The sequence below is a fragment of the Cyprinus carpio genome, chromosome B15 (assembly GCF_018340385.1).
Source record: "Cyprinus carpio isolate SPL01 chromosome B15, ASM1834038v1, whole genome shotgun sequence".
In the NCBI taxonomy this organism is placed as follows: Eukaryota; Metazoa; Chordata; class Actinopteri; order Cypriniformes; family Cyprinidae; genus Cyprinus; species Cyprinus carpio.
Genome location: NC_056611.1, coordinates 22,110,335 through 22,123,040, shown reverse-complemented (window position 1 = coordinate 22,123,040; position 12,706 = coordinate 22,110,335). Strand labels below are relative to the sequence as shown.

The 12,706-nt window shown below is 35.2% G+C and overlaps 2 protein-coding genes and 1 pseudogene across 3 annotated transcripts; all 3 read right to left on the bottom strand.

The window, feature by feature from the left end:
• The window catches only part of LOC109075045, an 81,470-nt pseudogene that overhangs the window by 66,785 nt on the left and 1,979 nt on the right, over window positions 1–12,706 (bottom strand).
• Window positions 2,013–6,255, bottom strand: LOC109075049 (tektin-1-like). Its single transcript, XM_042739811.1, has 5 exons — window positions 6,083–6,255; window positions 5,568–5,763; window positions 3,285–3,450; window positions 2,582–2,778; window positions 2,013–2,126 (listed from the first exon to the last, which is right to left on the bottom strand). Exons 2-4 carry the CDS (start codon window positions 5,755–5,757, stop codon window positions 2,772–2,774), a joined length of 363 nt encoding a protein of 120 aa, XP_042595745.1. The 5' UTR covers window positions 5,758–5,763; window positions 6,083–6,255; the 3' UTR covers window positions 2,013–2,126; window positions 2,582–2,771.
• On the bottom strand, window positions 6,379–12,451 carry LOC109086627 (inositol polyphosphate 5-phosphatase K-like). 2 transcript variants are annotated; one of them, XM_042739809.1, is made up of 13 exons: window positions 12,269–12,367; window positions 11,745–11,849; window positions 11,523–11,631; window positions 10,511–10,627; window positions 10,238–10,413; window positions 10,010–10,121; window positions 9,764–9,873; window positions 9,315–9,341; window positions 8,340–8,574; window positions 8,117–8,254; window positions 7,879–7,962; window positions 7,669–7,773; window positions 6,379–7,475 (listed from the first exon to the last, which is right to left on the bottom strand). In XM_042739809.1, exons 1-13 carry the CDS (start codon window positions 12,274–12,276, stop codon window positions 7,395–7,397), a joined length of 1,407 nt encoding a protein of 468 aa, XP_042595743.1. In that variant the 5' UTR covers window positions 12,277–12,367; the 3' UTR covers window positions 6,379–7,394. The 2 variants fall into 2 exon arrangements, with proteins under 2 accessions (XP_042595743.1, XP_042595742.1); XM_042739808.1 differs by lacking the exon at window positions 9,315–9,341 and having other exon boundaries at window positions 12,195–12,451.

The following is a 12,706-nucleotide window of genomic DNA, read 5'->3' as shown; positions in this document are numbered from 1 at the left end:
CGAGTCTGTCTCCATATGAAGGAAAATAGCTTCTCATCTGGTCATCAGTCATTAGCAGTAGACACTGACATCAATCTGCAAAATTTTTTTTTTTTTTCAGTATTATGCAATACTTAAACCAAAAATGGATTATAGTCATACAATTGACCATAGGCACAGTTACTTCCTGGTTTTAGATAAGCCAGCTCAGTCATTTCCGGTCAACTGTAAAAATCAGCTACGGAGTGCCCTTTGTGCAGTTTCTGTACATAATCCATTCACAATTTGAAGAAATTTAGAATGTTTTTCTAAGAGGACCAAACGGCCACCTATACTGTTTCGAGAATGACAAACGCAAGTGTTAAAAAATAAATTGTTCCGGGGCTAATTGCTATGACTGACAGTGATAATGGAATAAAATATCTGATGATTCAAAGTCAAAAATAGAGCTGTGCATTAAGTGAGTCAGACTAAATTTAGAGTAACAAAACTACAGCAGTAACAAGTCTGTGTCGGCTAAAAATATTTAGCAGCTTTTACAGTTAAAGATAAAACTTAAATATAGTTGTTAAATTAAATCTAAAAATATTTCAAAATATGTAACGCATTATTTAATTGTTATACCATTAATAATTAACTTAATTTGTATATAACTAGTTAAGTATTTAAATAAATATACTTATGCTATACTTTATACTTCAATACCGTAAAAGTACTAAACTAAAATGTTAATTTTTATTATTTACTGATAATTATTATTTACTGATAATTTCTCATACATCTGAGGTGTAGCAGTTTGAATGCATTGTATAATACAAGTGTTTGCTTGTATAAATTTATTAAATGTGTTAATCTTTCCCACAGGAGTACTCATTATATGTTTAATCTAAGTATGGCTCTGCCGTTAGTAACTTAATCACACTTTAGTTTGGGGACCAATTCTCACTATTAACTTAAAATAAACAATGACTTTTGCCTCAATAAACTCCTAATTTGCTTCTTAAGTTTTGGTATGGGGTTTAAGATTAAGGGATCTAAAATATGTTCATGCAGAATAAGGCATTAATATGTGTTTAATAAGTACTAATAAACAGCCAATATCCTAGTACTATGCATGTAGTTAATATTAATATGCATAAGCAACTAGTTAATATTGAGAATTGGTCGCTAAACTAAAGCGTCTAGTTATTTTATTCTACAAAAACAGTCTGTGATGCTGCTTGATACTGAAAATTGGTATTTACTATTATTTTAATGAACTGTCATAATCATAAACATACTGGTTTCTAGCTAAAATAGTTTTACCATTTACTGCACTTTGTTATTCTTCTAGATATAGCGGCTAATGAATTGGAACCCTCACACATTCATAGAAAATATCTTACATGCACATTACAAAATCAAGTAAATATTTCTTCACAAGAGTTCTCTCTCATCCTACTCATCAGTCTTAACATTTCTGTGCTTGCATGATACCTGGCTCCATTTGCTGAAATGACTAATTCTTATTTTGAAAGGTGGCAGTAAAAAATACATGACATGACTGATGGAATGTTATCAGGGAAAATGATTCTCAAATCAGTAAACTGTGATATCCATCATCAGACAATGATTTATCATTAATATTTTACTGGACCAAAGCGGTACTTCCATGGGGCTTGGCAGCAAATCAATAGAACACTTCCTTGATTTGCATGTTAAGGGGCATGTAGAGGAAAATTGTTATATCACGAATGGGGTGATATCAAAGTCTGGCTTTTCAAAAAGGTGGAAAACACAAAATTCATATTTCAAACTGAGATGTGAACTTTTGAGGTATAAAACCTGCAGAATATTTTAATTGAATAGCAACCTCTATACAGATTTTTATTTTCCATTTCATGACCCCTTTAAAACATATATTTTATAAAATAAACTCTAAATAATTCTTATAAGAAATAAAACTGTAAGTAGACTTAAATCAAATGTGGGCTTAAATTGGTCACTTCCTCTAAATTATGACTATTGTTATTTTTAGGTGAACTGTCCTCTTAATTTATTCAGTGGGTTAAATTGTTTGGTTCAATATTACCTTGTCGTCCTCCAGCCTTTTTATGGTGGTTTCTGGAATATTCCTTTCCCTCAGAAAAAAGATTAATTCGTCCATCCTGCAATGATATTTTAATGGAAATTAATAACATAAGCAGAGTGAGGCTGGCAGGCCAATATTAAGCATAGACCGAGTATGTAAGCCAGAAAACCGAAAACATGTATTTTTATGGTTAATATGTGCCGTGCGTATCAAAGCAAGCCCTGTATGCAAACCTTATTTCACTCAGTTTTTATGCAATGATAGAAAACTACTTAATTTTCCATAAAACCAACAATTAACATCCAAGATTAAACTAACGTTACATGAGCTAGTATACCATAGTACGCGCTAGTTACCAAACATTCAGATTTTATACTTGCCCAAAGTCTTCTATAATAACATGCGTAAATCGTAAAGGATTATCATACCAAAGAGTAAATATGACCATACCTTGTCGTCGGTTAATGGCATATAAAGCTCTGTATACATATATATATATACATATATATATATATATATCCTTTCCCTTACCTCTCAATGTGGTTTGCGAGCTCCTTGACCTCTTCTAGCAGTCGGATTTGAGCCGGGTCATGGCAGAGCTCAACGTTGGGCCTTTGGCTGCGAGAGGACAGTCGAGTCTGAGCCACTTTGAGTGGAGCTTCTTTCTCTGCGATTGCCACACGTAGAGACTCCAGATTTTTCTCCTGATTTGCTGTCTCTCCTAGCAGCTTTAAGAGAGCACATAGACATACCAAACTAGTCAAATTATAACCTAAAAAACTAGAAGGAAACCCTATAAAAAGATCTGGGATGTTACAGACAACACTAAATTGAAATCAATCCTAATTACTCAATTAAATGCTAAACATATAAATTTTTGACTTTGAATTTTGCAGAGTATTATATGGCTAGTTATTAACCCCTTAACTGTCACCGTCCCACCTGTGGGACGCTTGGCGCTCTTTTTTGTTGTTGTCCTTTTTCCCTATAAAATCTTTTAGTAATCATCATAAATGATATATCATTTGAAAGCTTAGAAGCCCAAGATTCATCCTGTGAAAACCATTTTGAAATCGGACATTGCGTTATCATGGAAATGGTACTTTAAAATCTTATGGCGGTCTCCTCCCCCTTAGTGGGCAGTGTCAAGTGTCATATTACAAAATGTAATATGACACTTTTTTTAGATTTTTAGGATTGTCTTCTACTGGTGGTGCTCTACAGTGTGAAGTACCTCTCAGTCAGACATTGCAAAGTCACTTGCAAAGGCTCAGAGCAGCTTTCTAAGGCTCTTTCCACACGACTCTTGAAAATGATGAGGGTCTCTATCTCCTGCACCATCTCCTCAAACTTCTGGTCCAGTTCCTGCCTCCAGAATTTGATGTCCTGGATTCTCTGCTCTGAAGAGGAGATGCAAGACTCATGGGAAAATAAGTAGGCCAGAATTGTTTACACATTATTAAGGAAATAATATTTAATAAATAAATAATATAATGAATAATAATAATAATAATAAATTTTAAAAAATAATAATAATGATGATGATGATGATGAATAAACACTTGAAAGAGCTGTGTTCAACCAAGTCTTTGCCTTTCTCACACAGAACAACCTCCTCGACAGCAACCAGTCTGGTTTCAGAAGTGGACATTCAACCAAGACTGCCTTGCTCTCAGTTGATGAAACCCTAAGACTGGCAAGAGCGGATTCCAAATCTTCAATACTTATCTTGCTGGATCTGTCTGCTGCTTTTGACTGGATTAACCACCAGATCCTCCTGTCAACCCTATTGGAAAAGGGCATCTCAGGAACTGCACTCCAGTGGTTTGAGTTTTATCTCTCAGATAGAACCTTCAAGGTATCTTGGAGAGCTGAGGTGTCCAAGTCGCAACATCTAACTACTGGGGTGCCTCAGGGCTCTGTTCTTGGACCACTTCTCTTCTCTGTGGCATCACTAGGTTCTGTCATTCAGAAACATGGCTTTTTATATCACTGCTATGCTGATGACAACTCTACCTCTCATTCCATCCTGATGATCAGGCGATAGCCGCTTGCATCTCAGCATGTCTAACAGACATTTCTTGCTGGAAGAAGGACCATCACTTTCAACTCAACCTTGCCAAGACAAAACTGCTTGTGTTTCCATCAAACCCATCGTTTCATCACAATTTCACCATCCAGTTAGGCACATCAACAATAACTCCTTCAAAAACAGCCAGAAACCTTGGAGTTATGATTCATGATCAGCTGACTTTCTCTGTCCACATTGCTAAAACTGCCCGGTCCTGCAGATTTGCTTTATTCAACATCAAGAAGATCAGGCCCTTTCTTTTAATTTGCACTGGCTACCAATAGCTGCTAGCATAAAATTCAAGGCATTAATATTTGCCTACAAAACCACTGCTGGCTCTGCCCCCTTTTACCTAAATTCATTACTTCAGACTTATGTGCCCTCTAGAAGCTTGCGTTCTGCAAGTGAATGTCGCTTTATTGTGTCATCCCAAAGAAGCACAAAATCACTTTCACAAACTTTTAAAGTAAATGTTCCCTCCTGGTGGAATGACCTGCCCAACTCAATCGGAGCAGAATCTTCAAGAATCGGCTAAAAATGGGGGCAGCTGTGGCCTAATGGGTAGGACTTGTAACCAGAAGGTCGCAGGTTCGAGTCTCGGTGGTGGCAGGAGTTGTAGGTGGGGGAGGGAGTTAAAGAACAGCAGTCTCTTCCACCCTCAATACCCAAGGCACTGAACCCCCAGTTGCTCCCTGGGGCGCTGGATATATAGCTGCCCACTGCTCCGGGTGTGTGTTCACGGTGTGTTCACTTCTCACTGCTGTGTGTGTGCACTTGGATGGGTTAAATGCAGAGCACCAATTCCGAGTATGGGTTACCATACTTGGCAAATGTCACGACTTTCACTTTCACTTTCAAAAACACATCTCTTCCATCTTTATTTGATCCTCTAACTCTAGCACTCTATTCTAATTCTATTCTTTTTTCTTTTTAAATGCCCCTTTTAGACTTGCACTATATTTATTTACTAACAGCCTGTTTTCTTAAAAAAAACTAAGAAACTACCACTAGCTTCTCTCATCTTTTTATATTCTATCTTTTTGTTTCTTTTTTATTTATTATACAATTAACAAATGCAAAAAAGGCCTCTTACACTAGCTTGCTCTATTCTTTTCATATTCTATCTTTTTAATTTTTTTCATATTTATTATATGATTTAAATAACCTTGCTACATGTACTGCGTTAAACTAACTGAGACTTGTTATAGCACTTGTATATCATTGCTCTTTTGATGATTTTGATTGCTTCCAATGTCCTCATTTGTAAGGGCTTTGGATAAAAGCATCTGCTAAATGACTAAATGTAAATTAAATATCTGAAATAACTTCCTTTGCTCACCATATCTATCACTTATCTCATCTTGAATTTCCTGTCTTCCTGCACCTCTAATGCAAGGCCATTAACCCTCTTTGCACCCTGTCACATATATTTGCTGAATTGCATACCCAGCTTCTTTTGTGCATCCTGTTGCATGTGTTTGGTAGATTTGTCACTCTCCTCTATGAGTCTTTGACACTCCGCTGTCAGTCTCTGTGAGAGTGATCGTTCTGCCTCCGAGCTCCTGAAATGCACCTGATTTGCATGTTTCCACTCAGATGGTAGAAACTTATCAGGGGATCCCATCAGCCGAGACATTTCTTTCTAATGAGAAAAAGTCATTCTGTGGTTATTAAGTCATTGTTTTGTGATGACTATATGATAACTAACCAACACTGTAAACTATTATAACACTTCAATTAAAGCCATACTGTTGCCAAAAACAACTGTCATTAAATTATAATACATAAAAGAACAAAATACTGACAATTTAGATATAACTGTCAGGATTTCAGTTAACTGTTGTAAAACATACTTTTTTGCCCTTCAACTCTTGTGTTAAACAATCCATTCAGCGTTTTGTAAACTAAATAAACATTAAATAATTAGGGTTAAAACATTAAACGTCAATAAAGTGTCTTACCTGTCAATAAAAGACGACTGCTGACAATTTGCCGGCGTGTAAACACACTGTTGCTATGCCAACGAAACGTTTTAACGCTAGAGGGCGGCAGACCACATTTATTTTTCATGATTGTAAACGAGGCACAAAAAATGTACAGATAAAAATATTTTAAACAAAGTAAATATCTTTTTAAAAATGACATACATTTTATAAACAGGATCTCTATTTATCAGCCTTGTTGTCATTATTATTAATAGTTAATTAGTACTTTGCTATGAGGATAATCAATAAAATCATTAAAACAAACAGTTTTCTTTTTTAATTTAAATAAAATTTATTTCATGTCATCAGTAAGCATTTGTAGTTGTTTAGAAAATAAAAAAGCTCTTAATTTACAGAGGAATTGTTTCTTACAGTTTTTTTTTTCCTTTTATATATTATAATTTGATACAAATACATTTTATTTATCCACAAGCATTAGTCTAACATTATAACAAAAACACATTCTTAAGCCAAAAGAGGGCATATTTGGTTTGACAAATATGTTTAAGCACATAGTCTGCTTATACTTAACATGAAAATTAATATCAAACTGTACTGACCACAAAAATACACTTGGTCCTTTCTGCACATCCTTCAGTTATTCACACCCAATTTCAGTGAGACACAAATATTATTATAATACCACTTCGGCATGAGTTATAGACATAAATAGATCCACAAAGTAAACGTGCCATAAAAGTACTCAATTAAACTGTGCAAATGCAGCCTTTTCTTGACAGTGTAACAGTCTGCGTAAGTTTGAACGGACTGAAAAAAACAAGTACAGGAGCCATAAACATTCAAATTCTGAAGTACAGCAGACTCAGAAAACATTGTTTATAAAAAAAGTTACAAGACAAACGTATACTAAATGTTTTAAGAGAATGTGGTAATAGTAAGGCTGAGGTGTGAAATTATTCATTAAATAATTAAAATAAATAAATTACTGGTATGCTTTTCTTAATTTGTAACAACCTTTTTTTTTTTTAAAGACTTTTTAGAATCGATTTCAATAATTACAGTACAAATTTAAATGTGCTTACTTAAGATACCACAATCTATTTGGGACTGGTCCCATCAACTGGCTGCGATTTAAAATATACTGGCTGTAATTCATAATATTTCTTGGATTAAAAAAACACACACACACACACTGTATCACACACCAGTAAAACCTCAAATCAATTTTGGATTAAAATTGCACTTGCTTGAATTCATAGGTATGTTTGGTTTGACATCTGAGCTGCATATGACAGTGTATAAACCAACGTGCACTTTAAACCTGGTCTTAACTGGCTACTGTTTCATCTAGTCCGCTGATATTTTCAGGCACTAAACCCTCTTCAATCGCCACTCTGGATTCCTGCACCTTTAAATCAATTGAAAAACAATAGAAAACCCTTCAAAAGCCATAATAGTGATAAATTTATACATAAAAATACTATATAAAAAGCTGTATACACACACTCTCTCTCTCTCTCTTTATATATATATATATATATATATATATGCACAGTGTATTATGATGTATGCATGAAATATAGAAGTAAAATATTACTCACCTTAAAAGGTTTACTAATGCCCACAATGCACTGCAAGTTGCTGCTGTAATAGCACAGCACACATTCTCCCCCAAGAACGGGAATTTCATCTTTGTTCACATAAACCTGTGATTAGAGAAAATATCATTAACTACTTGGTTGCTTATATGACAAAAAAAAAAAAAATCACATGACAGTTTTACAGAAACATAGACAGCAAAAGTTGCATACTTGAAAGAGCTCATCAGTGAAAGACACCTGGTAATCCTTCACCCAGGTGTACGTGATATAGTCTGAAACGCTTTTAAAACCAACCTGTGAAGTGATAATATAATATTAACAACACTCTGGATAACATTAGTTCACAATACAGTATTTTAGTATCACTACTGTAACCATACACGATTAATTAGTTATTTTTGGTCTGTGACTTTATCAGAACAGACCACATTTTGGGAACCTCTCTTACCTTATATAAACCGATCCAATCCCAGGCACTGGAGGGAAAGGTCTGGAGAAGGCTGTAGGTTATGAGGGCGTCAAAGTCGGCACTCCATTCTCCCTCAGCGCTCACCTGCACCAATGGCGTCTCGTATATCTTTCTCAACTGGTGTCAGAGAAATAAACAGTCATTCTTGTAGTATTTTATAGAACAGTAATGGCTATTATGTAATGGCCAAACTCCTCCCCACCTCCAAGCGGAAGATGCCGATGACAGGCTTATGGTCGCTGATGCCGTACTCCATTTTACTTGTGTAAAACTCCTGGCTCAGTTTTAGAGGGAACTCATCTTTATGTTGCTCCTCCAGCTGTTTCTTTGGATCTTCTTGATTTTGATCGTCTTCATTAGGGTCCTCTGACAGTGAGGACTTGGGCTTCACTCTCCAGAGAATCCTGTCACACCACGCAGGCTTGCGTTTTTTTCCACTAGCCAATCACACAGAGAGGAAAACAAGTTTAAATCGGTTAATAACATGCAATGAAGTTAGTTGGTTTGAATCCCTTTCCCAGAATTGGAAGAACACTAGCATGTTTTTCTGTACAAACTGTTCTAAAACAGTGCTTTTCACATCAGGGTATTAATCTAAGGGATTTTAGGGGGGCTGTAGAAAATTTGACTAAATGACTAAATATTTTAGGAACTGGTCCCCTACAAGAGGATAATCATATTTTTATTTTATTTTTTTATTTGAAAACAACTGCTCTAAAAATATAATGAGTTTATGTGAGTTCAGCATCTCCTTATGGACACCATAAATACATCCTGTAGATCAGAAAGTCGTCCACATGCTTTATAACCATGTGTGCTGCAAAGATCTGAACAGCTACTAGAACCGACAGCACTGAACAACAGATGATCAATACTTAAACACCTAAACTCTTTACAACACACAACAACAACAACTATATCCAAACACAGACTGGATCTACAGTATATGGATGTTATTAATTCATTATTTATGGTGCTTCATAGATGAATTGGTGTTACAGGACGGGATAGTGACACACAATGCACTGGTCTGCATTAAAGTGTGAATGAGGTCTGTCAGCTCTTGGGCAAAGAAAAAAGTGCTGCAAACAGGTAAAGGAAGGAATGCTGGTGGAATGCTAGACAAGCAGGGTAGGACGGTTCAAGTTCGGAAGCGCATGGGAATTTTAAAGCTTACTTAAAACCAAACCATGTCTTCTGTACCCTGCAGGGGTGAAAAAGAGCATGTGTGAACATCTGACAGTTAAAAACAGCCCTGAAGGAGGAGCTGCGGGAGATTCAGGATATTTACTATTGCTATTATTACTAATTACTATTAATAATTACTATTACTATTGCTATGTACTGAACATATAGAAATATATGTACGAGTGAAACAAAAAGTTGAGCAGGACTTGATTTTATCCATCAGGAATTGGCTGTATTGTGAAAAGTGTTATTTTTTTTCTTATTAAAAATAAGGTAAAACTGAATAGAATTTCAAAGGCATTACATTTTAATGAAATATTTTTTTGGAATAATGTGCAATAATTTTAATCATTCACAATAAGACAATGAATGTGCAATAAAAAATTATTTTTAAACCAATGACTACAAAAATACAGCAGGATGTATTGTGTCATTTACCTTGTGTCATAGTTATCAGAGTGCAAATCGAATTTATAGCTGGGCTGAAAGTCTAGAGGTCCTTCTTTAAACTTCTGCAAAGTAGCTTCCTTCTGCTTCATCATGGTGAGCTGGTGAAATATTGACATGCACATACACAAACTAACATTATTGCATGAATGAAGTGAGTTACTAATTCTGGATCTGCAAATATACGATTTTTAATTTCCATGTATAGACATTGTTACTACATCTATTGATCAGTACCTGATCTTTAGACCAAAGAAGATTATAACGCTGGCTGGTGATGCAGTTCCTTACAAAGAGCATCCCGTGGTCCTCAATACGAAAATTCAAATCCCCAAACCAGAACACCACTCTAGAATTCATAATAGAGAAATGTAGATAAATGATAAGAAATAAAGAACACAATCAGCCAAATTAAATCATTCACAGAAGACTGTTATGTGGTTATTATTCATGACCGGTACTGACTTGTGATCCAAAATGCGTGGCGTGTTTTTGGTGTCAAAGGTCTGAGCATCTAGAATATATTCAAACTCATCCACCCGCTGTGAGGCGTAGTTCATGTGGGCGGTCAGGTGACAGTTCAGGAAGCAGAGCATGTGACCGTAGAAGGACAGGCGGATGGACACACCTCCTTTATTACCCTTTAGTTTTAAGAAAATAAGGATGAATTTTCCTGCACAGCAAATTTTTGTTCAATTTGTATTAGGTTTATCAAAAGTTGCATTTCCATACTCTTACCCAGTAGCCATAGAGTCCTGTGCGGGTGTAAGTGACCTGAATGTCTCTGATAAAGGGGACGTGCTCCAGCTTGGAAAAGAAAAGCAAGAGCAGACCTTGCATCCGTATGGAGGACACCTGAATGGGCCACAATAAATACATTTATATAATTAAATTAAATATTTAAATTATATTAAGTTTATAAATTATAATAGATTTAATAAATAACAAATTTAATTGTAATTATAGATTATATTTATTCATTATAAGTTCATGGTAAAAATGCCTTATTCTGTAGGACCATATTTTAGATCACTTAATCCCACCTCATACCTAAATTTATCAACTACCTTACTAATTATTAATAAGCAAAAAAAATTGTTGTTTAATGTGGCAAAAGTCATAGTTAATAGTTAGTTAATAGTGAAAACTGGTCACTAAACTAAAGTGTAATTAAGTTCATTATACCAAATTCATTATTAATTCATTATAGGTTCATTAAGTCAAAAGTAGTAATGTAATGAAATATATATAAAAAAGTATATACTGTATATTATAAATTATATTATATTACAATGTATATAATTACATATAATTTAAATTGCATAAATTTCAATTATTTAAATGCATTATTTCTGATTTAAAACCTAAATACATAATTATATAAATTATAATAATTCACATTAAAAATATAAATTGATTACATAATTGTAATTACATATGTAATCAATGTGTATATATATAATGTAATTATATTATTAACATATTAAAATTATGTTAAATATAAAAAATATAAAATATAATATATTATAAATATATATATTTTAAAAAATTACATTTATAAACTTCATTAAGTAAAAAAAAAAAAATTATAATAATAATTATAATAATAAAATTTCCCATTCATGTATACCTGTTAGAGCTGCTCTATAAATCACTGATTAAGAAATCAGTGGTATAATCCACTGATTCATAGTGAATATCACATAATTAGTATGATAATGAACAAAAGCATGTTTGTATGAGTCAGCACCTTAATATAACCCAATGGAGCCAGCGTGTTCATGAAGAGGTGACTCCAGGAATCCTCGAAGGCCAAATCTGTGACAAACTTGAGAGGTGCAGCCTTCACCTCCTGCAGCCTGAACAGGAGCATCACAGATGTTAGGACACTCAAACCACATACTTCTGAGGTAAGATAACTGTCATTATTTACTTTATGGTCTGTCTCTAGCTTTCAAATACTGAATCTCACCCGATCACATAGAGGTCAGGTTTCTTCGGGGAGTTGAGCTGAAGCAGAGAGTTCACATCGTCAGGAGGCTCAGCTGTGGCCACATTCCACGTGACCACGTACAGCCTGTGGGTAAAAGAAAGAAATAATAGTTCTGCTTGTTTTAACTCCTGTCCTTACATAACTGCTCAGATTAACAATAACACCAATTCAAGAGGTTCTAAGCATATCACACTGCAGCTTACCATCTTAAACAGCTCAATCCGTTTAACCATTTTTAAGAACCACAGGCTAACATCTAAGGTTTAAACTGTCTCATCCCCTGAAGATCATTAACTCAAATACACTGAAACTTCGATTTCTCTTGAAAAATGGATAGAAAGGTGCACAGTCGCCACGAAACCAAGCTAGACACCTGCATTCGGGTTTAGGTCTGCCAGACTTGACAACAAGAGAAGTAGAAAACAAAACCTGAACTGGTCTTTCTTTGGTCGGCCCGCAATCTGCCTGCAGACGAGAAAAGCCTCATCTAATGTTTTAGCCACCTGGGCATTGAGTTTATCGTCAGGGTCCAGATCGTCCACGCAGGTCATGAGCATAGCCAGACGCTGTCGCACATACAGACGGCTGCTGGTGGACTCTGTGCCGGTGCTGGCCACGCTGTCGGAGCGCGATCGCAGGGTTTCGCTAAAATATTCAGAGATTTCCTCCATGCTGAGCGACAGTGGCTGGTCACGTGAAAAAAAAATTGCACCTGAGTGTTATTGATAGATATTTCGTCTTGAGTTCCAGGGAAGCAAAGTCGGGTGTTCCAATAATTAATAATACAGTAAAGTGTGTGATATAGGGTGTAGGGGGAGTAAAAGGAGGCTGTAGTGTAGGCGGGCTTTTAGATTTAAAGATTAAAACCCTAATCTGCTTTAACAAGGGCCTATGTAACCCACCCAACACAATCAATCTAAACTACAAATGTGTCCCTCAAT

Excerpts from the sequence above, each read along its gene's own strand:
- LOC109075049 (XM_042739811.1), bottom strand. The coding sequence starts at position 5,757 with ATGTCTCGGCTGATGGGATCCCCTGATAAGTTTCTACCATCTGAGTGG. Across the intron at positions 3,451-5,567 it reads GGATGCACAAAAGAAGCTGG|AGCAGAGAATCCAGGACATC; the intron begins GTATGCAATTCA and ends TCTCCTCTTCAG.
- LOC109086627 (XM_042739808.1), bottom strand. The coding sequence starts at position 12,436 with ATGGAGGAAATCTCTGAATATTTTAGCGAAACCCTGCGATCGCGCTCC. Across the intron at positions 11,850-12,194 it reads CCAAAGAAAGACCAGTTCAG|GCTGTACGTGGTCACGTGGA; the intron begins GTTTTGTTTTCT and ends TTTTACCCACAG. Across the intron at positions 7,774-7,878 it reads TCACTGATGAGCTCTTTCAA|GTTTATGTGAACAAAGATGA; the intron begins GTATGCAACTTT and ends CTCTAATCACAG.